This window comes from Lontra canadensis, unplaced genomic scaffold (assembly GCF_010015895.1).
Source record: "Lontra canadensis isolate GAN:19392208 unplaced genomic scaffold, GSC_riverotter_1.0 scaffold17, whole genome shotgun sequence".
NCBI lineage: Eukaryota > Metazoa > Chordata > Mammalia > Carnivora > Mustelidae > Lontra > Lontra canadensis.
Genome location: NW_022631011.1, coordinates 23,955,797 through 23,981,766, shown reverse-complemented (window position 1 = coordinate 23,981,766; position 25,970 = coordinate 23,955,797). Strand labels below are relative to the sequence as shown.

Here is a 25,970-nt window from a genome sequence, read left to right as displayed (position 1 = left end):
CTATTACGTATTGTGTTTTTTAGACTAGAGAGCTATAGAATGGTGGCCTCCAGAAGGGAACCTTCAGAGTCACCTGATTGACTAAAAACTCACTCTGGTCTATGCTTCACATTTCTAGCAGAGTGGCGCTGGCTTTTAGGCCACCAGCAAGAAATCTATGTAGAACCTTGTATCAGAAGAAAATTCTACAGCCAAGTAACACTTCTCAAGATGGAGGTTTTCCTGTTTTGGGGCCAGGCTTTACCAGCAGAAGTTTCTTGGCCCTGAAGCCTCAATCTTGTGGTTGATGAGAAAGTACTAATTCGTGAGGTTGGAAGGGGTTCCCAAGATGGAGAGTGTGTGTTCTACTGCCATGAGGAGAAACCAAAATCCTCAGTGGGGAGGTTCACACCCACTGGCCTACACGCTTGTGTGTTTGCAGCTGACTGGAGCAGGGAGTCCAAGCGCTTCCCAGGTCCCTGGTGTATCTAGAGCATGCTTCCCGAGCACCTCTGTCGGTCGCTACCCAGCCACTTCTGCGATGTGTCTGTGTAGTATGGGACTCAGGGATTGGGGCCATCTTCAGCCATCTTCTTTTCTGATTCTACTTGTAAAGGAAGTTAAGGCACGATTTAAGCTAAAAATTTTCTCTAAAATATATAAACTCTGTTTACGTGACATGTTCTGTTATGTTGTACTACAAGCATGAAGACTCAGGGTATTTGCTACAAATCACTGCATGTGATTTTGGCTTTTCCAAAGAGATGCTCTGAGACTGGGTGCTTGGGCTCCTGGAAGAACTGCTGCCCCCTGCAGCCTGGCTTCAGGCTCCTCTACCGGCCCACCCCCAACGCCAGTGTCCCCTCAAGTCACTCCCTCGCAGCCACAGGACTACGACCCAGTTCTTGTTTCACAGGAAAATCTCTCGAGCACTGCGGGCAAAGAATTCCAATGGCTTAGAAAAATAACGGAGAATGGTGATAAACATTACCTCCTCTCTTATCAGTCAGTTATCTTTTGTTCTCTTCTCTAAATCCCATTTATCTAAATCCCATTTATCTATTTAAATGGAAGGATATGCAAGGGAATAATACTAAGCAGGTCTTCTCTCCAAAAGTCCTATTTATACAACTTCCTAGTAAACTGAGATAAAGACTATCAGATGTCCCATCATTATACATTCAGGAATCACAGATCTCAAATTCTGTAAACAAAATTGGAATCAAACCCCCTCGGGTTGCTGGCAGGGATTAGGCAAAAGGATCCAGCTGCTCAGGCATTGTTGACATTGCCAAAGGGGTCCCACGAGGTGGATGGAAATACACACAGAAAAGCAGCCGTGAAAGTAACCTCTTTTTGCGTCCAACCTCATTTCTCTCTGGCATCACCATGGTGGTCTGAGATTTTTAAGTCACTTGTTTCTTGTCAGTGATGTAAGTTCCATGAAGGCTGGAATTCTGTCTTCTCCCTGCACTGCAGTGTTGCCGTCATGTAGCTTCATCCTAGCACATAGTAGGTGCTCTGGGGAGATCTGCTGGACTGAATGTGTGAGTGAGTATTTCTAATGCTCCTTCCTAAGTATCAACCCTTTTTTACTCTCTTCAGTTGATGGTTTCATCTAGATTATCTATTTGTCACTAGATGACTTTTCATTTTTTAAAAATCACAATATGTATATATTTAGTGTGGGGGAGACAATTCTATCTCATCTTCTCACCCTTTAACTGTGAATTTCACCCATCCTTTCCCACTACCCTCTGGTCGTACCTGATACTCCTGTCAAAAGATGTAGGGTATGGTCCTTGTTCTTCCTTTTATTAATGTAGTGTTATCACATTGATTGATTTGTGGATGTTGAACCAACCTTGCAGCCCAGGAATAAATCCCACTTGGTTGTGGTGAATAATCCTTTTAATGTACTGTTGGATCCTATTGGCTAGTATTTTGGTGAGAATTTTTGCATTCGTGTTCGTCAAGGATATTGGTCATGATTCTCCTTTTTGATGGGGTCTTTGGTTTTGGGATCAAGGTAATGCTGGCCTCATAAAATGAGTTTGGAAGTTTTCCTTCCATTTCTATTTTTTGGTACAGTTTCAGGAGAATAGTTATTAACTCTTCTTTAAATGTTTGGTAGAATTCCCCTGGGAAGCAGTCTGGCCCTGGGCTTTTGTTTGTTGGGAGATTTTTGATGACTGCTTCAACCTTCATCAAGATCAAAAGCTTTTGCACAGCAAAGGAAACAGTCAACAAAACCAAAAGACAACTGACAGAATGGGAGAAGATATTAGCAAATGACATATCAGATAAAGGGCTAGTATCCAAAATCTATGAAGAACTTACCAAACTCAACATCCAAAGAACAAATAACCCAATCAAGAAATGGGCAGAGGACATGAACAGACATTTCTGCAAAGAAGACATCCAGATGGCCAACAGACACATGAAAAAGTGCTCCACATCACTCAGCATCAGGGAAATAGAACTCAAAATGACAGTGAGATATCACCTCACACCAGTCACAATGGCTAAAATTAACAAGTTAGGAAACGACAGGTGTTGGCGAGGATGGGGACAAAGGGGAACCCTCCTACACTTTTGGTGGGACTGCAAACTGGGGCAGCCACTCAGGAAAACAGTATGGAGGTTCTTCAAAAAGTTGAAAATAGAGCTACCCTATGACCCAGCAATCGCACTACTGGGTCTTTACCTTAAAGATACAAAAGTAGTGATCCGAAGGGGCACATGTACCTGAATGTTTATAGCAGCAATGTCCACAAGAGCCAAAATATGGAAAGAACCTAGAGTCCATCAACAGATGAATGGATAAAGAAGATGAGGTGTATATATACATATATACACACACACAATGGAATACTATGCGGCCATCAAAAAAAACTGAAATCTTGCCGTTTGCAATAACGTGGCTGGAACTAGAGGGTATTATGCTGAGTGAAATAAGTCAATCAGAGAAAGACAATTATCATGTGATCTCTCTGATATGAGGAATTTGAGAGGTGGGGGTCATGGGGGGTTAGGGAGGGGAAAAAAATGAAACAAGATGGGATCAGGATGGAGACAAACCATGAGAGACTCTTAATCTCACAAAACAAACTGAGGGTTGCTAGGGGCTTGGGGGGGTAGTGAGAGGGTGGTTGGGTTATGGACATTGGGGAGGGTATGTGCTATGGTGAGTGCTGTGAATGGTATAAGCCTGACAATTCACAGACCTGTACCCCTGGGGCAAATAATACATTTTATATATATATAAAATGTATATAAAATGTATATATATATAAAATATGTATTTAAATGTACACATATATAATGTATATATGTATAATGTGTATATATAATGTGTATTTAAATTTAATTATATAAAATGTATTTACATATATATAATGTATTATATATAAGATATAGATATAGATAAAGAAAAAAAAGACATAGGACAATAGGGACTGTGTCCTCAGGTGACCGTAGGACACCCTATAGCTGACGGGTCAATGAGTAATTGTTTATGGGAAGAACCTTCCGCCGCACATGTTTTTTCAGACCCTCCACATGAGGCAAGCTTGTCTTCTCAGGCAGTAACCACAAGCTTTTATGCAAGAACCTGCTTCTTATAGAAAATTCAGCTTTTAAGTTTTGAGTCCTAGAAGCACATCTAATGAATTGCGTAGAAACAGAATTGAGAAGTGCAGACTCGGGCAAAGTGGTGTTTTGAGCTGCGGCATCCAAGTTAACAAGCCCCAAGTGAATGCATCCTAAATAGAACTTATTTTTGATCATTTCCCTCCCAAAAAAGGCAGGGAAATCGATGAGTCATTTTCAGTAAGATTAAATTACTTTTTCTTTCTAAAGCAGACTGTCATAACCCAGGGTTGGTGGGTGTAAATTCTCAGAAATGTATATCAGCAGTCCCTCACTTTCCCTGCCTGACACTAACTGGTCACGGGCAAGGTATCAAAATGTGCAAGGATTCCCCTGGTTCTCTTGTGAATGAGAGAGTATGTGTATCGTGTCCACTGAGTGCATGTATAGTCACACACACACACACACACACACACACACACACACACACTCTGGAAGGTTACTCATCTAACCATGTTGCCAGAAGGATTCACTCCCTCAGCATTCTGATGCAGGAGCTCAGTGAGTTGATTTCTCCGTGGCAAAGATAACAAGCCTACAGGGAGATGCTGTGTTACCCACTACCCTGCAAAACAGCTGCTTTTTATTCTGAAGAAGAACACTCTTTAAACAGTGCATTTTCCTTCCAGGACAAATGACAGGATGCAGTTTTGTTTGTTACATTTCTCTGCTGCTCCTGGGTAAAGAAAACTGTGGCGTGACTTGCAAATAACACTCAACTTCTTTTTATTAAAAGAAATTGGAAAGCTGGACAGCCAGATAACTGGGGTCATGGCCACGGGCCAGGAGAAGACTGTGCTGGGCTGATTTATGCTGGGCAGTGGAATGACTTCCAGTGTGAAGACATCAATAACTTCATTTGCGAAAAGGACAGAGAGACAGGTAAGCAGGAGCGGGGATCTGCGGGTGGGCTGCAGAGCCTACCTCCTGTTCAAGGGTGACATATAAGGAGGGTAAGGGCTTTGAATGCAGGCTCTGCAATGGGGTTCTAGTCCTGGTTAGGCCGCTTGTTAGAGGGAAGGTTGTAAACCCCAGGGAAATAATAACAGTATCCTCTTCATGAGGTTGTTGTGAGAGCTTAAATAAGTTGATAAATGTGCCTCAAACATACAGGAAGTAGTATTAGTAAGTATTAGCTTAAATAAGTTGATAAATGTGCCTCAAACATACAGGAAGTAGTATTAGTAAGTATTAGCTTAAATAAGTTGATAAATGTGCCTCAAACATACAGGAAGTAAGTATTAGACTAACAGTTCTAGGTCATCATCTTGTAATATTGTCCGTTAATAAATTTGGTACCAGTGTCGTGCCTCTTTTATAGAGTTCCACACACGGAGATTTTAGGCAGCCAACCATTCAACTCCATGTGTATTTATTAAGCATCTAATCTGGGCCAGGGGCTATGCTAGATAATGGAGGGAGATGGTCTATATCCCTGAAAAGCCTGTAAGCTTTTGGATGTATCTATTTTTTATTTTAACAGATCCTTATCTAAAGCTTCACATAATACATGACCCTTTTCAGAATGGGGCATCTTTGTTTTCTTCATCAGGACTAGATTTAAACATTTATGGTAGGAGTAGGAGGAAGTGGGGAGTGAATCCCAATAAGTATGGATTTCTTGTGGAGTGATGAAATGTTCTAAAATTAGGTACTTCTAAATTGTACAAATTTGTGAATATACTAAAAACCACTGAACTGTATACCTTAGGTGGATGAATTTTATATGTGAATTATGTCTCATAAAACCTTTATGAAAATGGTGGTGGCAAACAAAAAAACCTCAAATACATTTTCTCAAACTATTGTTGGTAGTAACCAGGGCAGATTCTCCATGCATCCATTCAACAGTCAGGCGTCTGACTCTTGATTTCAGCTCAGGTCCAGGGGCTTTGGCCTAAGGGGCAGCCTCCAGTTTAGACCACATCTAGGGGCCTGTGGATGTATTCCTCGGGAACGGAGGGTAGTGGCTGCAGCCCTTGCACACTATCCTTCAGACTCACTTAAGCTCACTGGCGTCTCCCAGAAAGGAGCTTAGACCCTTGTCCAGTGCACCCGTGTTTGCAGCTGTCACCAGGGGCCATCTCTACATGGCTTGGTTCCAGTGGCCTGTGGGTCTTATACTCATGGATCCCGCAGGACTGTAACCAGCAGAGAAAGCGTTCTTACACAGTTACCACCCCCCTCCAGGGCACAGCAAGAGATAACAGACCCAGGAGCTCCACTTTCTGTGAAAGACACGTGTCCGCTTATCACCATGACTGCAGACTGAGGCACAGGCTTGTGATGAAGGACACCTCTAAGGCCTGACTGTAATCATTTCCAGAGGTCTGGAGGACAGTCACTTATCTCCGTGCTCTCTCTCTGCTGTGCTCCAGAGCGCTCCAGAGCACCAGCGTCTCCTGGAGGGGAGCTCTTGCATGTGTCTGGTGGGCTAGGGGACCTATCAGGTTGGCATACATCTGAGGCCTTCCTAGGGAACAGAGGCTGGGGGATGCTCTCCCTGTGCCCACGGGTATTTTTGCAAATGACACCTCCAGATCACCTGGCCTTGGTGGCCTTCAGAGCTTACACATGTGGTCCCACAGGACTGTGTCTATTTGCAGTCTTTAAACACTGCTGCCTGAAGGTCTGACTTCCAATCAGCCTGCATCTAGGTGCTGACTGTGATTTTCCCCTTTGGGACACTGACCTTGGCACACCCTCAACTATGGGTAGCTATTAAAAATAAAATAGGCTGCTTGGACAATCAGAAAGTTTGAGAGACAACCAAGAGCTAGAGTGGGGTTGAACGGTAAGGTTCATCTCCTATATACGGCCGCTCCTTAAGACTGGGAGAGGTGGTCTCATCTAATGCATCTAATGCACTGAAACCAGCAGATAGTCAAGCAAAATGAAGAAACGGAGGAAAATGTTCCAAACAAAAGAGCAAGATAAAACTTCGGCAACAAGGGGGGAACCCTTCATAAAGTGGAGATAAGTAACTTCCCTGATAAAGTGCTCACGGTAATGGCGATCAGGCTGCTCACTGGAATACTGGGGAAGATGATGGAATAGGAGGATCCTGAGTTCAACTTGTGGCAAAGACACCCAAGAGAGCAGCTACCTCCATGCGACTAACTGAAAACTGACGGAACAGACCTCCCACAGCTAATCAGAGAGGAGGTCACATCATAAGAGAAAGGAGGGGCAGAGATGTGGTTGGAAACCAAACCCCCACTGTGACGAACGAAAATGGGAGGGACATCACAAGCATGGTGAGGCAAGAGGATAGGACCCCACGCCAGGCACCTGGAGAGCTGGAGAGCAAAGGGAAACTGAGTCCCTACCCTTAAAATGTCAGCATACATAACTCTACCCAAGACACGGCACAGAAGCAGTAGTTTGAAAAACACCTGGGACTTATCTTAGAACATGTGCTGGAAGGGCAGAGATCTGAAGATTTTTCTAGGGATAAAGTACTGGTGGGCACCATTTCTTTTTCCCAGCCTAGATAGCCAAGGCAAGCCAAGGCTAGCAAGTGAAGGGGAGCCATTGCTAACACTCTCCATCTACCTTATATGCTCTGCCCTGGCAATCTCCTGCAGATCCCCTGCCCCCCAACCAGCCCACCCACCCATCTCAGCAAGCATCCCTCCAGAGCAGGTCCTACCCTGCCACACCTGGGAGGCAACCCTGGCCCGGATACCACTACTCCAAAGTGACTCCTGCCCCGGGAAGATGAGGGGATGTTCCTACAGCCTGCTGCACAGGGAACAAGCCTGTCCTTTGGTGGGCCTGCTCAGATGCAGGCAGCTAGCCTGACTGCTGGCCCCATCCATTTATGAACTCATGGTGGCTCCTGACAGGCCTCTCAACACCACAGGGAGCAAACCCTGCCTGGTGCACCCACAGCAGGCAAAGTGGGTCATTGTAGCTGACTGTGCTGAAGGCAGTCAGCTCAGCCACAACAGGAGGACACATGCAGCCCACACAGGGGATACCCTTGGACCACCTGGTTCTGGTGACTGGGGGGATTGCATGATAGCACCCTACAGGACCTCTTTTACACAAGGCTACTACTTTCAAGACCAGGAATTGCAGCTGACTGACCTAATACATAGAAACAGACAAAATGAGGAGCCAGAGGGATATGTCCCAAATAAAAGAACAAGATAAAATCACAATAAAAAGCTAAATGAATGGACATAAACAATATGGCTGATAAAGAATTCAAGGTAATGGTCATAAAGGTACCCTCTGCACTTGAGAAAAGAATGTATGAACTCAGAATGTCAGCAAAGAGATAGAAAATACAAAAAGAACCAGTTGGATGGAAAGATTTCAGTAGCAAAGAATACACTAGAGGGAATCAAGCAGATTAGAGGATGCAGAACAGATCAGCAGTCTGGAAGACAGGGTAATGGAAAGTGGCCAAGCTGAACAGCAAAAAGAAAAAAGAATAAAAATTAGAGTAGGTTAAAGGGCACTCTGTAACATCATCAAGCATAATAACATGCACATTATAGGGATCCCAGAAGAGAGAAAAGGGCAAAATACTTACTTGAAAACTCCCCTAATCTGAGGAAGGAAATAGACATCCAGGCCCAAGAAGCACACAGAGCCTCTAATAAGATGGAGCCAAGGATATCTACACCAAGACACATAACAATTAAAAAGTAATGAGAATTTATGGGCTAAATGGGTAATGAGTATTAAGGAGGGCACTTGTGATGAGCAGTGAGTATTACAGGTAAGTGATGAATCACTAAGTTCTACACCTGAAACCAATTTTACCATATATGTTAACTAACTAGAATTTAAGTAAAAAATGTGGGGGGTGGGAATCAAGAGAAAAGAAAACTGGTATTTGCAAGGGAAACCCCATAAGCCTTATCACTCATAATTGAAACAGAGATAGAGTTTCCCAGATAATCAAAAGCCAAAGGAGTTCATCACCACTAAACTAGCCTTACAAGAAATGTTAAAGGGACTTCTTTAAGCTTAAAAAAATAAAAGTGCTAATTAATAACAAGAAAACATACAAAAGTATAAATCTTACTGGTAAGGATAAACAGTAAAAGTGGTGGATTAATCACTTATAAATCTGGTAGAAGGTTAAAAGACAAAAGTAGTAAAAATAACTATAACTACAAAAATTAGGAATACACAAGGTGAAATGTGAAATCAAAAACAAAATGTGGGAAGTGAGAGTAAAAATGTAGAGCTTTAGAATGCAAACTTAAGTTGTTATCAAGTTAAAATAGTTATAAATATACATAGTTACATGTAAGCTTCATGATAACAATAAAGTAAAACCTGTAGTTGATACACAGAAGATAAAAAAAATCTAAGCATACCACTAAAGCAAGTCATCAAATCACAAAGTAAGAGAGCAAAAGAAATGAATCAAGAGGAACTATAAAACAATGAAAAAGCAGTTTTTTAAATGACTAAGTATACACCTATCAACTGTTGCTTTAAGTGAATGAAATGAATTAAATTAAATTTTCCAATCAAAATCAGCTACATGAAGTAGCCAAATGGATAAGAAAACAAGACTTGTGCGTATGCTGCCAACAAGAGACTCACTTCAGACATAAAGGTACACACAAGCTGAAAATAAAGGAATGGAAAAAGATATACCAAGAAAACAAAAACCAAAAGAAAGATGGGATAGCTATTTTATATCAGACAAAAGAGACTTTAAACAAAGACTATATGAGACATTACATAATAATAAAGCGGCCAGTCCAACAAGAGGATGTAACATTTATAAATATTTATGGACCCAATATAGGAGCACCTAAATACATGAAACAAAGATTTAACAGACCAAATAGACAGCAGTACAATAGCAGGGGACTTTATTCCCCAACTTACATCAATGGCTAGATCACCCAGACAGAAAATCAATGAGGAAACGTCAGCCTTAAACAATGTATTAGACCAGATAGACTTAACAGATAGACTTAACAGATATACCAAACACTCCATCAAAAATCAACAGAAGGGGCGCCTGGGTGGCTCAGTGGGTTAAGCCTTCAACTCAGGTTGTGATCTCAGGATCCTGGGATCAAGCCCCGCATCAGACTCTCTGCACAGCGGGGAGCCAGCTTCCCCCCCTCTCTCTCTGCCTGCCTTTCTGCCTACTTGTGACCTCTCTGTCAAATAAATAAATAAAATCTTAAAAAAAAAATCAACAGAAAACATATTCTTCTCAAATGTACATGAAGCATTCTCTAAGATCATATATTAGGCCACAAGACAAGTTAAATTAAATTTAAGGAGACTGAAATCCTACCAAACATCTTTTCTGACCCCAGTGATATAAAAGTAGAAATCAATTACAAAAGGAAAACTGGAAAATTCACGAATATGTGAAGATTAAACAACATGCTACTAAATAAACCAGTAGATCAAAGAAGAAATCAAAAGAGAGATCAAAAAATTCCTTGAGGGGCACCTGGGTGGCTCAGTGGGTTAAGCCTCTGCCTTCAGCTCAGGTCATAATCTCAGGATCCTGGGATCGAGTTCCGCATCAGTAGGGAGCCTGCTTCCCCCTCTCCCTCTGCTGCTCCCCCCACTTGTGCTCTCTCTCCTTCTCTCACTCTCTGTCAAATACATAAATTCTTTAAAAAAAAAAATTCCTTGAGACAAATGAAAATGGAAATACAACATACCAAAACTTATAGGATGCTGCAAAAGCAGTTCTAAGAGACTTTATAGCAATAAACGCCCACCTCCATAGACAAGAAAAGCTCAGATAAGTAACCTAAGTTTACATCTCAAAGAACTAGAAAATGAAGTCCAAAGTTAGCAGAAGGTAGAAAATAACAAAAAGGAGAGCAGAAGGGAATGCAATGCCGACTAAGAAGACACTGTAAAAGCTCAATGAAAATAAGAGCTGATTCTTTAAAAGGATAAAACTGACAAAACTATAGCTAGGCTCACCACGAAAAAGAGAGAGCAGTCTCAATTTTAAGTAAAATCAGAAATGAAAGTGGAGATATTACAACTAACACCACAGAAATACAAAGATCATAGGAGACTATTCTGAACAGTTATTGACAGGAAATTTGACAAGCTAGAAGAAATGGATAAATTCCTAGAAACATAAACCTACCAAGACTGAATAACAAAGAAAAGAGAATACATGAACAGACAGATTACTGATTTAATCTCCTTATTACTAATCAAAAACTTCCCAACAAACAAGTCCACAGCCAGAGGTCTTCACTGGTGCATTCTATCAAACAATGCAAAGAAGAATTAATACTAACCTTCTCAAACTTTTCCAAAAAATAGGAGAATACTTCTAAACTAATTTTACAAAGCCATCATTATCTCGATACCAAAACCAGAGAAGTATGCCACAAGAAAATTACAGGCCAATATCTCTGATGAACATAGATGCAAAAATCCTCAAGAAAATATTAGCAATCTGAATTCAACAATATATTGAAAGGATCATACACCATGAGAAGTGGGATTTATTGCAAGGAGGCAGGGATGGTTCAATATCCATATATCAATCAGTAGGATACATTCACAAAATGAAGGATAAAAATAATACCTCAATAGATACAGAAAAGCATTTGATGAAATTCAACCTCCATTTAGAATAAAATAACTCTCAACAAAGTGAATAGAAAGTCCTCAATATAATAAAGGTCTTAGAAGATAAGCCCATAGCTGACATCATACTCAATGGTGAAAAGCTGAAAGCTTTCTGTCTAAGATCAGAAACAAGACAAGGATGTGCCCATTCTTGCCATTTTTGTTCAACGTAGTATTAGAAGTCCTAGCTAAAGCATTAAGGAGGGCATGTGACATGATGAGCACTGGGTGTTATATGCAACTAATGAATCTTTGAACACTACACCAAAAACTAATGAGGTGTTATATGTTGGCTTTATGTTGTCCTGTATGTACTAATAATGTACTATATGTTGAATTTAAATTTTAAAAAATCCCATTCAACTAACATCTTTTTTTATGGAGATAGAAGTGTTTTCAAATTTATGGGGTGGGGGAGTCCTAAGCAGAGAAATTAGAGGGAAAAAGAAAAGGCATCCAAATTAGGAAGAAGTAAAACTGTCACTATTCACAAATGGCATGATTTTATATGTAGAAAATCCTAAAGATTCCACTAAACAAACAAACAAAACACTTGTTAGAACTAGTAAATGAATTCAGTAAAGTTGCAGGATAAAAAACCAGTATACCAAAATCTGTTACATTTCCATACACTAATTATGAATGCTAAGAAAAATTAAGAAAATGTCTCCACTCACAATTGCATCAAAGAAAATACCTAGGAATAAATTAACCAAGGAGTGAAAGTTCTGTACATTGAAACCTTACGAGACATTGATGAAAAAAATTGAAGATGACATAAATAAATGCAAAGATATTCCATGCTCATGGATTGGAAGGATATTGTTAAACTGTCCATATTAGCCAAAGCAATTCAGTCCTATCCCTATCAAAGTTCCATAGAGATTATTCACAGAAATAGAACAATCCTAAAATTTGTATGAAACCACAAAAGACCCCAAAGAGCCAAAGCCATCTTGAGAAAGAATAAAAAAGCTAGAAGCATTTTGAAATGTGATTTCAAACTATATTATAAAGGCACAGTAATGAGAACAGTATGGTACTGGCATAAAAACAGACATGTAGATCATGGAACAGATCATGGACCAGAATAGAAAAATAAGCCCATACGTATATGGTCAATTAACTGACAAGGAGCCAAGAATACATAATAGCAAAAGAATAGTATCTTCAATGAATAGTGTTAGGCAGACTGGAGCCATATGCAAAATCATGAAGTGTACATCATACACAAAAATTAACTCAAAATGGATTAAAGACTTAATACCTGAAACCATAAAATCCCTAGAAGAAAACATAAGCAGTACACCCCTTGACCATCAGTCTTGGTGATGATTTTTTTCATCTGACACCAAAAGCAAAGGCAACAAAGGCAAAAATAAACAATTGGAACTACATCAAACTAAAAAGCTCCTACACAGCAAAGGAAACTTTCGAAAAAATGAAAGGCAGTCCAACCCTCCATTAATAGATGAATGGATAAAGAAGATGTATTATATGTATACAATGGAATACTATTCAGCCACAAAAAAGAATGAAATCTTGCCATTTGCAATATTGTGGATGGAGCTAGAGGGTATTATGATAAGCAAAGTCATGAAGAGAAAGACAAATACCATATGATTACACACATGTGGATTTTAAGAAACAAAACAAATGAACACATGGAAAAAGAGAGAAGGACAAACCAAGGAATGGACTCTTAACTATAGAGAACAAACTGATGGCTACCAGAAGGGAGGTAGGCTGGGGGGATGGGCAAAATAGGGGATGGAGGTTAAGGAGTGCACTTGTCATGATAAGCACCAGGAATTGTTGAATCACTGTATTATACACCTAAAACTAATATAACACTCTGTGTTAGCTGGAATTAAAATCAAAACTTTAAGAAGTTAAAAAGAAAAAATTGTTTTTCTAACTGTGATGACAGGTGTTAACTAGATTGCTGTGGTGATCATTTCAGAATGTACACATTTACCAAATCATATTAATATGTGGTGTGTCATACTAATATGTGGTGTGTCAGCTATACCTCAATTTAAAAAAAAAAAAAAAAAGAAATTACAGTAGAGGGTGAGAAGTGACCCAGACTTGTCATTTGTTTGCCTTGTTTGGCCACTTGGGATTTGAGTTGAGCCCAGAATAGGCTTCTTCAAAAGGAAATTTACCTTTTAGTTAATCTGAATATGACCTTACAGGCATTTCTTTGAAAAAATAACTGAATGTTGCATTTTGGAATCTTTCCTATTAAAATACATATTCATTTTTTTTGAATTGTACTTTAATGGTATTCTTTAAGAAAAACTAAATGCCCATTATTTTTCCTCTCTTTTAGTACTATCATCTGCATTATAATGGACTGTGATACAATAACATGAGCAAACTTCTGGATGGTTCTCAAAGGGAAAGGATACTGCTCTCTGATTGTATCACCTTCTCTCCAGATTGGAAAAAAAAAGCACTGAAGACCAGTTTCTGAAAAGATCGACGGCTGGTTATCTTTACCATCCTCCTTTACTCAAGGACTTCAGAACTAAAATGTTCCCCCAGTATGATATATTGATTTTCAGTATGCAAATGGACTGAATCACATAGATTTTTCTCAGCCAGTAACTGTATAATTATGCAAAACACATCTTCCAAAGTATGGATTGCTCCAATCAGAAAAAAGGCTATCATTGGTTGTTGAGCTCTAAGAACTTAAACTATATTGTGTAAACAGTACCTTACATTTCTAAAATCCCAAACGTAAGAAAAATATGCAGACATACAGATATATAGGCCAACTCTTAGTGATAATATGAAATATACTTAAAGAGCTTTTAAAACTTTGTATTTTTGTACAAAATATTTGCCTTTTTACAATTTTTTCCTTTTCTTCCTTTTTTTTTTTTTTTGTCCTTTAACCAATATAATACATGGAGCCAAAGAAAACAATAATGGTACTAATAAAAAAAACTCCTAGGGTTTCTTGTCAGATTTAATTCTACCCAATGGCAAAAATTTTTTTTTCAATTGTGGTTTAAAAAAAAATTAAATATATGTGTGTATATATTTTTTAATGTAACATTTCCTCAGAAGAGTCAATCACTTGAAATGTCTACAAATATCCTTGCAGATTTTGCCAGGGTACGTCAAGCCTGAACATATACATGGCTCAGTCAGGTGGGCTGTGTATTGAGTCCATCACCAGCCAGCATTCTTGCTGTATGCCTGGCTGGGCCCAGAGGAAGTGGTCAACTCAGGATGTGCTTCTGCTTCATTTTGGTGGGAGTTAGGGGTGGTAGAAAGGTATCTGTTGGAAAAGACAGAGCACCTAGAAAGCCTTGTTTTGTGGCTGCAGTATGAATGTGTGTGGTATCGGACTCATAATACAGCTGCTAATGACTGTCAGGAAAGTATAGCATCCTATCAACCAAGGACAGAGATACAAGAAAGATGGGGAAAGCTATACGCTATCTGGAAAGTTTGTGTTTTCTTAGTTCATGTTCCAAAAAGCATAACTCCAAGGTACATGCATAATGAAATGCAAGAGTCAACTTTTGGCCACTACATTGAACTACTGCAAAGAACCTTTCCTCTGAGTCCATCCTCCTCCTATTCCTTGACTTGCCATTGAAAAGTTTAACAAGAAATGTGCTGAAAATAGGCATTAGATATCATTGATTCTCAAAGGTAAGATTTCTATCCCACAGAATTCCTCTCCTCCCCTTCCAAGGAGCTTCCCAGGCAATGCTGCTACCTATCCCAAATAAAATGGTAAAAGAATAAACACAGAGTTTGACTTTCACACCTGTAGCTGTGTGGACTATGTTGTCTTACCCCTGGTCACCATCCATGCTATCTCCCATCTCTGCAGCCCAAAGTGGCCATCTCCTCAGCACCTTTATGCCCTGATGCCCAGTCCATGTAGCCTGGTCAGGTGGGCAGGACCCACTGGCATCTGGACCCCATGACACAAGGTAAGCGCTAGACTCTAGTACTTATTCAGGCTCAAGACCATTCATAGATGAAACCCAATCCCTCAAGACCTTTCAGAGACTAAACCAAATCGCCTTTTTTGTCCTTTTCCTGTTTAAGTAATTAAGATTCATGCCTAGAAGCAACTTAAATGTCTTCTGCCCCCATGAGAAGGGAATAGCTAGTTCCCACAGCTGGGATTGCTCCTGTCCTAGCCCTGAACTTACAGTGCTCTCATTGTCAGGCACTACAGCAATTGCTTGAGTCAGACAATTTCATGTCCTCCTCCCAGCAGCCCTATGAAACAAGCTTTTCAACCCTCCCCAATGACAGAAAAGGGGAGGATCAGAAAGAGTTGACATCATTTTCTCGGTCACACCATCACCAGTGAGACAGGATTCAGATCTGAGCTCTGAAAATGATCTAATTTTCTTTAGAAACCAAGGTCCTTCTTAATACCACCCTGAATAAAATCAGATCTGAGTATCTCACATTATAAGATGCCTCACGTGCTTCTCTGTGCATTTAGCGATTTACACACCAGGCTTCCGTTCACCCACTCACAGCTGATGCTCTTTTGGGAGGAGAGATTTAATGAACTATGATGTCTTCAGGCACCTGATTTCCTACATGCTGGGAGAAGGGAATTTTTGTCTTCCTTACTGGCTCTTGAAAGGATGAATCCACACCAGGAGGGGAAAAAAAAAACCCTTTCTTCTTCTCTTATCAATATTCATCTGCTCCCCACCACCCTTCCAAATGGAAGGAGTTAAAATTTAAGCTAAAGCAGACAACAAATAGTAATAGCCACTCCCGTTTTAAAAACCAGATGTTTAAGAAAGTAGGAAGCTATGTAAGTCAGGTAACAATACCGAGCATATCCTTTTTGCCTCAGATGACAAAGCTGGTCTCTTCTTTAAAAAGTAAGCTTATTAACTCATTCATGACTCAAAGAAGTCACACAAGAAGAAGAATAGTTTAAATATGTTTGGCATTTTCACCTACATTATCTCCTCTAATCTTCATACAAAACCTATTGCCCTTACTTTATATTTTTAAAGGATTTATTTATTTGAGACAGTACAAGTGGGGTGAGAGAGAGAGTGAGAATCTCAAGCAGGCGCCCCACTGAGCGCGGAGCCTGATGGGGCCTCGATCTCACAACCCTGAGATCATGACCCAAGCTGAAATCAGGAGTCCGAGGTTTAACCGACTGAGCCTCTCAGGTGCCCCTTGTCCCTACTTTAGAAATTAGAGAACAGGGACTACTTGGAAGACTTGCTGTTGCCCACACTGCTGTCACGGTAGCCTTCAAAAATGCAAATCTGATCAGGATCCTCATTCTTAATTCAAAATCCAAGTCCATTCTACCCCAAATCCTCAGCCTAGCATCTTCCAGAGAATCACAGGTTCCCACTCACACCTCTAGCTTTCCCTCCGGCTGCAACCCCACCCTCCCTCCACAGGCACCCAAACAGCCTTCCAAGCCACCTGCACTTACTCCATGCTCTTTCTCACCCCCACACTTCAACTGACTCCTTCCTCATCTTTTTTTCCTGGAAAGAACCTTCTTTAAGACTCAGCCCAAGCATTACTTCTTGTCTGATTCCTTTCCCAACAAACGCACCTTGTCTGATTCCTCTTTCCATGCCAAACACTATGCACAAGTGTGCTGGATGAAACAATAAAACTCCTTCACTGTGTTAGATGTCTACAGATTAGTTGCAAGACCAAAAAACGACTGAATTGGAAGAGAGGAAAGTGAATGTGGCCAGTCAGTTATAAAATCATAAAAGCACCAAAGAGTGGGAGAAGTCAAGCAAGAGAAATGAAGGAATTCATGTTACTCATAATTGCTTATTATACATGATGTTATTCCATCAACATGAATGGAAGAAGATAGACTGAAAAAAATCAGATGATAAAACAGTTTCATCCTTTTACCAAAGTATGGCCCTGAGTCTGGGAAAAGCTTTAGAAACTTTTTCTAAACGGCAGTGCGATCAAGTAGCTCTTCTCTTGCTATTATACTCAATAATTTTACAAGTACAGGTGGACTTTCCAGTGTTTTTGAGATGTTGCTCTATACAATAGTTCCATTTTCCTAGGAAGAATCCCTTAATGGAATGGTGTCATGTTTATTCTATAAATCACAAAGGAGATGTTGAAAAGATTTTGCTTCACCTATTCATCGTTTTTCCTCCCTTCCTAGATATTCTTGTTCAAGTACATAGCATGCCCAGTTGGGCAAAAGTCCAGAAAAAAAGCAGGCTTAAGCAAACCAACTTTAGGGCCTGGGTGGCTCAGTTGGTTAAGCCTCTGCCTTCGGCTCAGGTCATGATCTCAGGGTCCTGGGATAGAGCCCCACTTTGGGCTCCCTGCTCAGTAGGGAGCCTGCTTCTTCCTCTCTTTCTGCCCCTATATATATATAATATGTATATTATATACTATATATAGAAGTATATAGTATATAATATATATTATTTATATTATATATATGCTTACTTTTTCAAGACTAAATATAATATATTATATATATTAAAATTTATAATTATAATTATAATTTAAAATTTAAAATTAAATTATATTATTTTTTTTTTAAATGGGCATAACCAAAGGATCTTGATTTAGTCTTCTTGACCAGGTATGGAGAACTGTCCTTTGGCCAGTCTTCTAATCTTTGGTGCCAGAGTTTATTGTACTCTTTTTTTTTTTTTAAGATTTTTATCTATTTATTTGACAGAGAGATCACAAGTAGGCAGAGAGGCAGGCAGAGAGAGAAGGGAAGCAGGCTCCCTGCTGAGCAGAGAGCCCGATGCAGGACTCGATCCCAGGACCCCGGGACCATGACCCAAGCAGAAGGCAGAGGCTTAACCCACTGAGCCACCCAGGCGCCACTACTGTACTCTTTACATGTGAAACATTGCCATGACCCACCAAATCATGGCTGGAAACTACAGAGAATTATAGGTGTCTTAGAATCAATTCCTGGGGCACCTGGGTGGCTCTGTTGGTTGAGCAGCTACCTTTAGCTCAGGTCACAACCCCAGGGTCCTGGGATCATGCCCCTCGTCCAGCTCCTCCCTCAGCAGGGAGCTTGCTTCTCCCTCTCCCTCTGCCTGCCGCTCCACCTGCTTGTGCTATCTCTGTCAAATAAATAAATGAAATATTTTTTAAAAATAAAATCAATTCCTGTGCCATGGAGCAGGAGCCATGCCAGGCCTGACAAGCCTCCCCTGGGTAGCTGCTGCCCCGGCAGCCTGGGCTATAGAGAGAACACACATGGAACAAAATGGCCCCAACTAAGACATACCTGCAGTGAGAAGCAAAGCCACCTCAACCTCCAGAGCCTTCAGCAGAGCCACCTGGCCAACCCACAGACCCATGAAACATATGTTCCATTGAGATTTGGGGGTTGTTTATTACACAGCATTACTGAAGCAAGAGCTAACTGGTAACAGGTCCTTGGGTTCTAACCCAATTACTCTATATATGGCTATTTTTTGTCTGTCCCTCCAGATCCCTTCTCCACCATTCTCTGGACTTTGGGAGGTAAATCTTTATAGGTTTCCTTGGTTTCTGGCTTCCAATTGGTTTGGTCAATGAAATGGCAGGAGAGAAAGAGCAAAGTGGGCGATTTATTTCCCTGACCTCCTCGTTGAACTTCTCCCTGCATCCCTCAGCTGAAGGCCACACATCCTGTTAGGTGGTCCAGCTCTCTCCCTGGGTCCAGGAGTGACAACTTCCTCTTACACCACACACACACTCACACACACACACAACCCCTCCCCCATAATTGTTCGAAGCTGCACCAGCTTCAAGATTGCACACTATCCTTTATTGTCTTCCCCAAACCTGCTGTAGCTCTGTCAATTACCCCTTTAATACACTCTCAATTACTCAGCTTTACTGTGCCATCTTTTCCTCCTTGGACCCTGACTGATAACCTTTCTGCCTCTACCCCATCTCCTCCTTTATGCCTCTACCATGCCAAGCAGTGTGTCCCCCACGTCCTCTTCATGGATCAAAATATGACTTCCCTTTCAAGGCACACCACCTCTTTCAAAACACTTCCTCCAAAATCTCTACCTCCCAGTGACCTCTCCCTTCCCTTATCACTCCAAGATCAATTGCCGAAACCACATCGTCAATACTTCGTTTTATACCAAAGCATAGCAGTCTGTAAGCTGTGCTCCAGGTAGTCAAGGGATCTTGTGAAGGCGCCACAGTAGTTGAGAGGAGGGTATTTGTGTAGCAGAGATCCAGATGCCTTTTCAGATGGCTATGTATTTATCTCAGATATGAGGTCTCTTCTGAGGTTCACTGTTTAAAAAAAGGTTTAAAATTTTGATACAGTACACTAATCTTTAATGTTTTATGCATTGAATCATAGCTACCCAAAAGGCAGAAAAATCAATTTAAATATCTCCAAAATCATGGAATTTGTGTTCTCCCTTTGCTATAGGGGCAGATGGATGATGGCTAGATAGAAGGATGGAAGTGCAGATGGATGCATCGGTGGGCAGATGCACAGATGGTAGATGAACGGCGTGCATGAGTGGATGAATGGATACATGCCTCCATGGATAGAGAGATGGATGGAGGCATGTATGAGAAGGTTCTGACCTCATCATAAGCAGTTTCTTCACAGGCTCTACCCACTCGCTCATGATCTCTAGGAACATGTCTTTTTGCTTCTACACAAATCCCCCTCAAAGTATCTCTCCTGAAACTTTAAACTCCAAAAGGTCAACTAAAAGGAAGCTGAAGGTCACAAGGGATATGGGCAGGGCTGGCTGAACTCAGCTGCACTAAGCAGCCCCAGATTATACTGACTGAGATCTGACAGGGAAAGGATGCAAGAGGAATGGCACAGAAGCCTGAAGCTATGGGAACTCCTGCTCAGATTTGTAAAAAGCAAGAGTCCCCATAGCAAACATGTCTTTAAAAATCTGTAATTCTGGGGACACCTGGGTGGCTCAATTGGTTAAGCCACCTGATTTCAGCACGGGTCATGATCTCAGAGTTGTGGGATCGAGCCCATGTTTGGCTCCACACTGGGCATGGAGCCTGCTTAAGATTCTCTCTCTCCCTCCTCCCCTCCCTGCCATTCACTGTCTTTCTTTCTCTCTCAAAAACAAACAAACAAACAAAAAACTATGATTCTACCCCCGCCCAATATTTCCGAGCTCCAACCATGTTTCTCAATTCTACCAGGATGTTCACGGATAGCAAAATGAATAAAGTAATCATTTTTCTCTTGCTTAATCAAATCAGCATAGACAATGCTTATATGTGTTGTTACGCTCATATTACCTTGTTTTCGATGGTGGCAATTACTTGTTTCTAAAGAACTATTTGCTATGCCTCCGTTTGAATAATACCATGTGAAAAGAAGCTGGTTTTTTTCTCCAAAAGGTATAGTTGGAGGCCCATTTTATAAAATAGTCTGGATTTCAGGTCCTATAAGGTGCCACTTAATAGACACTGCAAAGCAGTAATCATTTTCTACTGAACTTCACCTGATTCAACTTTGTATCTACAGCTTCACAGAGTGAAATGTACCAAGAGTCCTAAATCAACAGGCACAAGGAGTAGTGACTTGCACCTTCCTACAGACCCTGACATTTCTCGAAAAGGAAAAAAAAAAACAAAACTAGAAAAATTAGATGATGGATGTGCGGATGGATAGAAAGATAGCTAGCTATAGATAGATAGATAGATAGATAGATAGATAGATAGATATAGAATGGAAGGGAGAGAGAAAAAGACAGAGATTGAAGGTTGGCTAGGAGGAAAGCTATTGGTTTTCAACCCAGAGTCCACTGGAAAGAGTTCTTTCAGTGGAAGAAGCCCTGCCCTCCAAGTCCACTGCAGTCCTTCACTTGCTCCCCACACCCGAGTTTTAGATTATCCTAGATCCAGAGAAGCTGGCTGCATGGTGCATACCTTCCTGAGGGCATGAAAAACTCATCTGCCTCAAATCATTTTTGCTTACTTTTCAGCTCCAAAACTATAATGTTTGGAAGTTACAGACCCTCCAGAAATTAACTTTCTCTGTTTTTCTCACAGGCAACAAGATCACATGCATTGCATTTTCCACAGTCTACAGTAAGAACTAGTGCCTTGGCCAACTGGCCCTGGCATTTGGGATGGCTGCTTCCTTCCTCCTATGGGGACAATTTTCCTCCCCTGTAACTCAGCTCACTGACTTGTTACTCTGAAACAATAGGTACATAGGGAGACCAGAGCAAGAGAAGCCCGGAACCCCGCATGTTATCCATATGCAGGTAGAAAATGAACTTCTCCAGGAGCAGATGTGCAGGGGTAGGCTAGTTCCAGCAACATAAAACCCCCATGGGAAGACATTGGCATCAATGAAAGTCAGGCAAGTTTGATCTTCCGGTGTCACCTCTACTGTGTATGAATGAACTCTAGAGTCTCATCCTTTCTGGTCTAGCCTCTTTGCAATTTCTGAGAAAGAATCTTGTACTTAATATATAATCTCTTAACATAAGACATTATGTAAGAAAAGACCACTTCTCATAAGAAAATAAATCAATACCTCAAGATTAGTAGGATAATGTCCCAGACCCCACAGCTTTATATGTTCCTAAGCTTCACATTCTCCTAGGGCCCACATGGGTACCTGCTTCATCACAACAGGAAGGGGAGTGTTGCCCCTTTGACACTCATACCCAAGTATGGACCAAATCCCTTCCTTTCATTCTCTAGGTTAGGAGCTCTGAAGAAGTCTTTGTACTAAAGGCCAGAGCACAATAAGAGGCAAATAGTCACAAAGAGGAACCAATGGCTAGACGACCAGAGCTGACTGTCCACAGAAGATTCCAGAGCAAAGAAGTCTCACCTGGACTGCTCCTTCTCTACCTCCAGCTTGCCTCCAGGCATCACCTTTAAAACCTCCCATCCAAGAGCACCTTGCAGGGGGTATAGCTCTTTGGTAGAGCATTTGACTACAAGAGCACCTTGCAGGCATCCAACCCCCCTGAAGTGCCCTTCCCCTGCTTACAGAGACTCATTATCCACCCTGAGGGACACTTGTCTCAGGTTGTTGATACAAAGGAATACCTCAGCCTTGAGGCAAGATTCCAATATCTCTCCACAGGGGTCTGCACGAGAATAACCAACCCCAATAACCACCCCCCCAAGCCATTAATACAAAAGAAGAGGGGGAAGGGGGAAGGAGGGAAAAGACAAAACTTAGTTAAAAGGCTGGAAAGGGGACATTTCACCCAAAGAAGCATGTCTCCAAAGTTGGACTCAGTTATTGTGGGGAAGAATCTGGAGATAGGGAATAAAAAGGAGGGGGTAACATTTATACATGAACCTTGATTTTTTTTTCCCTTATTTTTACAGGTGTTACTTTTATGGAGCAGTTACAGACTTATAGAGAAATGTATCAGAAAGTACAGAAACTGCGCCCTCTCCCTCCCATCTTGTTTTGGTGTAGTACCTTTGTTACAGATGGTGAACCGATATGGATACATTATTTTAACTAAGGCCCATAGTTTATATTAAAGTTACTCTTTGTGTTTTATACTTGTCAAAATCCATAGAATGTGCAAAGACAGGTGTCCATCATCACAGGATCATACAGAAGTTTCACAGCCCTAAAAATCCCATGCTTTACCTATAAATGAAACATGCTTGATGAGCAAAATATCAGAACAGGAGATCTGACAGAGACTTTTGCTAAAATCTATGCATGTGTCCTGAAAAGAAAAAAAAGAAGAACTTTAAAAGACTCCCCCACTGTCCCCCCCCACAAAATCACATTTGATCATTTGGATTCCCTTTTCAGTGGCAAGACTGACCTCACGCAAACCCTGAACCCTCAAGGAGAGCTCAGTCCTGCATAGTTGCTCCACGGCCACTCCCTACACTTAAAGCCAGCCCTGGGAGGGTCTCAGGGGGCTGGCAGGGAAGAGAAGAGGCCCCAAGACAGTTCTCAGGAGCAGAGAAGCGAAGCCACCGGCTTATTTCTCCTCTCCCAAGGTCAGACAACCCCCCAAAGATCACCAGGAAACAAAGATTTTTCACATTATGTATCATCACATGGTGGTTTTCTTTGAGGATCTGCCTTTCCCAAGGGAAGGCTGAATATGAAGCCAAGCAGGTAGAAATAGAACAGAGCAGAAGGAGTGGTTGAGAGCTGGGGAAGGAAAAGATACTAAGTGCACCCTGTTTTCGTTTGGGGTGTTTTTTGGCTTTTTGTGGGTTTTGTTTTGTTTTGTTTTGTTTTTGCCTTTGAGCTAGGAGCTCAGAGCCCTGCTGTAATACTTTCCAAAGTTTTCAGATTAATCACTTATCCTATGTGTGCATTGATCACCAGACAAGTTCCTAAATCAAACATGTTCATATCACATCTTTATAAATGGAAGATGAATGGAAACCTGATATATACCAGTGTGTTTGTATATATACCCCCCCCACACACACACACAAGGACTCACACATGAAGCCCAGCTGAGCAATCCCATGCCCACCCATAGCAGCATCTGAACTCACTTACACACAAATCAGCCCTCAGCAATCATTCCTTCCACCTTCATCTTCACTCGTTACGGTACTCCCTGCATTGGCTGTTAGAAATGTCTCCTACATGTCCGAGTCTTCCGTTCTTCCCTGTACTCATCTGCTGGGCAGCCACGACAAAGTACCATTGGGTGGTGTAAGCAGCAGAAATGAATTTTCTCACAGTTCTGGAGGCTAGATGGAACTGTTGACAGGTTTCTCCCGAGGCATCTCTCCCTGGCTTGCAGATGGCCATCTTCTTGTGGGGAGCCCACATGATCTCTCCTCTGTATGTGTTTGCATCCTCACCTCCTTTTCTTAGAAGGACACTGTCATATGAAGGTCCACCTTAAATGACCTTATTGTACCTTAATTACCTCTCTCTCCTAATACAGTAACCTTCTGAGGTATTAGGGGTTAAGAGTTCAGTATATAAATTCTGGGGGATACAATCCAGCCCCAAACACTCTGCATGCCTCCTTCACTCTTAGTAAATGACTCTTTGTCCCACTTTATTAAAAATGTTGAGGCCAAATCTAGAGAGGAGTAAGATGGTGGAGGAGTAGGAGACCTAAATATCATCAGGTCCTAGAAGTCCAGCTAGATAGTTATCAAACCATTCTAAACACGTACAAATTCAACAGAAGGTAGAAGAGCAGCAATCCTAGGAATAGAAAATTGACCACTTTCCGAAAGGTAGGACGTGCGGAGAAGTGAATCCGAGGCGACATATGGGAAGATAGACTGCAGGGGGAGGCGCCAGCTCCTGGCAAGCGTGAGAGCAACAGAGCACAAAACTGGAACTTTTTTACAAGCATGCTCCACTGAAGGACATCACTCCAGAGGCTAAGCAGGGGTGGAGCCCTCACGGGGACAGTGTGGTCTCGGGACCTGCGGAGTCACAGAAAGACCAGGGGTGTCTGAGTGTGGCAGACCTCCCAGGTATTGGAGCGGGGAAGCCAATTACAGAGATGGAGCTGAGGAGGGGACTCTCAGCTCGGGGATACCTTAAACTGTGATCCAACACTCTTTGTAGATGATAGGATACTTTATGTGGAAAACCTGAAAGACTCCACTCCGAATCTGCTACAACTTATACAGGAATTCAGTAAAGTGTCAGGATATAAAAACAACGCATAGAAATCAGTTGCATTTCTATACACCAACAACAAGACAGAAGAAAGAGAAATTAAGGAGTCCATCCCATTTACAATTACACCCAAAACTATAATACACCTAGGAATAAACCTAATCAAAGAGGCAAAGAATCTGTACTCAGAAAACTATAAAGTACTCATGAAAGAAATTGAGGAAGACACAAAGAAATGGAAAAACGTTCCATGCTCATGGATTGGAAGAACAAATATTGTGAAAATGTCTATGCTACCTAAAGCGATCTACACACTTAATGCAACCCCTATCAAAATACCATCCATATTTTTCAAAGAAATGGAACAAATAATCTTAAAATTTTATGGAACCAGAAAAGACCCCAAAAAGCCAGAGGAATGTTGAAAAAGAAAGCCAAATTTGTGGCATCACCATTCCAGACTTCAAGCTCTATTACAAAGCTATTATCATCAAGACAGTATGGTACTGGCACAAAAACAAACACATAGGTCAATGGAACAAAATAGAGAGCCCAGAAGTGGACCCTCAACTCTATGGCCAACTAATCTTTGACATAGCAGGAAAGAATGTCCAGTGGAAAAAAGACAGTCTCTTCAACAAATGGCGTTGGGAAAATTGGACAGCCACATGCAGAAAAATGAAACTGGACCATTTCCTTACACCACACACAAACACAGACTCAAAATGGATGAAACACCTCAATGTGAGACAGGAATCCATCAAAATCCTTGAGGAGAACACAGGTAGCAACCTCTTTGACCTCAGCCGCAGCAACTTCTTCCTAGAAATATCGCCAAAGGCAAAGGAAGCAAGGGCAAAAATGAACTATTGGAACTTCATCAACATCAAAAGCTTTTGCACAGCAAAGGAAACAGTCAACAAAATCAAAAGACAACTGACAAAGTAGGAGAAGATATTTGCAAATGACATATCAGATAAAGGGCTAGTATCCAAAATCTATAAAGAACTTATCAAACTCAACACCCAAAAAGCAAATAACCTAATCAAGAAATGGGCAGAGGACATGAACAGACATTTCTGCAAAGAAGACATCCAGATGGCCAACAGACACATGAAAAAGTGTTCCATATCACTCGTCATCAGGGAAATACAAA

At 41.2% G+C, this 25,970-nt stretch overlaps 1 protein-coding gene and 1 long non-coding RNA gene across 2 annotated transcripts in view; both read left to right on the top strand.

The window, feature by feature from the left end:
- The window catches only part of COLEC12 (collectin subfamily member 12), a 192,872-nt gene extending 177,853 nt beyond the window's left edge, over positions 1–15,019 (top strand). The window contains exons 9-10 of the mRNA XM_032859803.1: positions 4,367–4,512; positions 13,565–15,019. Coding sequence (XP_032715694.1) covers positions 4,367–4,512; positions 13,565–13,584 — 166 coding nt within the window. The 3' untranslated portion in view covers positions 13,585–15,019. The remainder of the gene's footprint in view (positions 1–4,366; positions 4,513–13,564) is intronic.
- Positions 15,020–22,846: 7,827 nt separating this feature from the next.
- Positions 22,847–25,970, top strand: part of LOC116868991 — a 17,052-nt gene continuing 13,928 nt past the window's right edge. The window contains exons 1-2 of the long non-coding RNA XR_004382933.1: positions 22,847–22,919; positions 23,350–23,351. This is a non-coding gene — a long non-coding RNA (uncharacterized LOC116868991). The remainder of the gene's footprint in view (positions 22,920–23,349; positions 23,352–25,970) is intronic.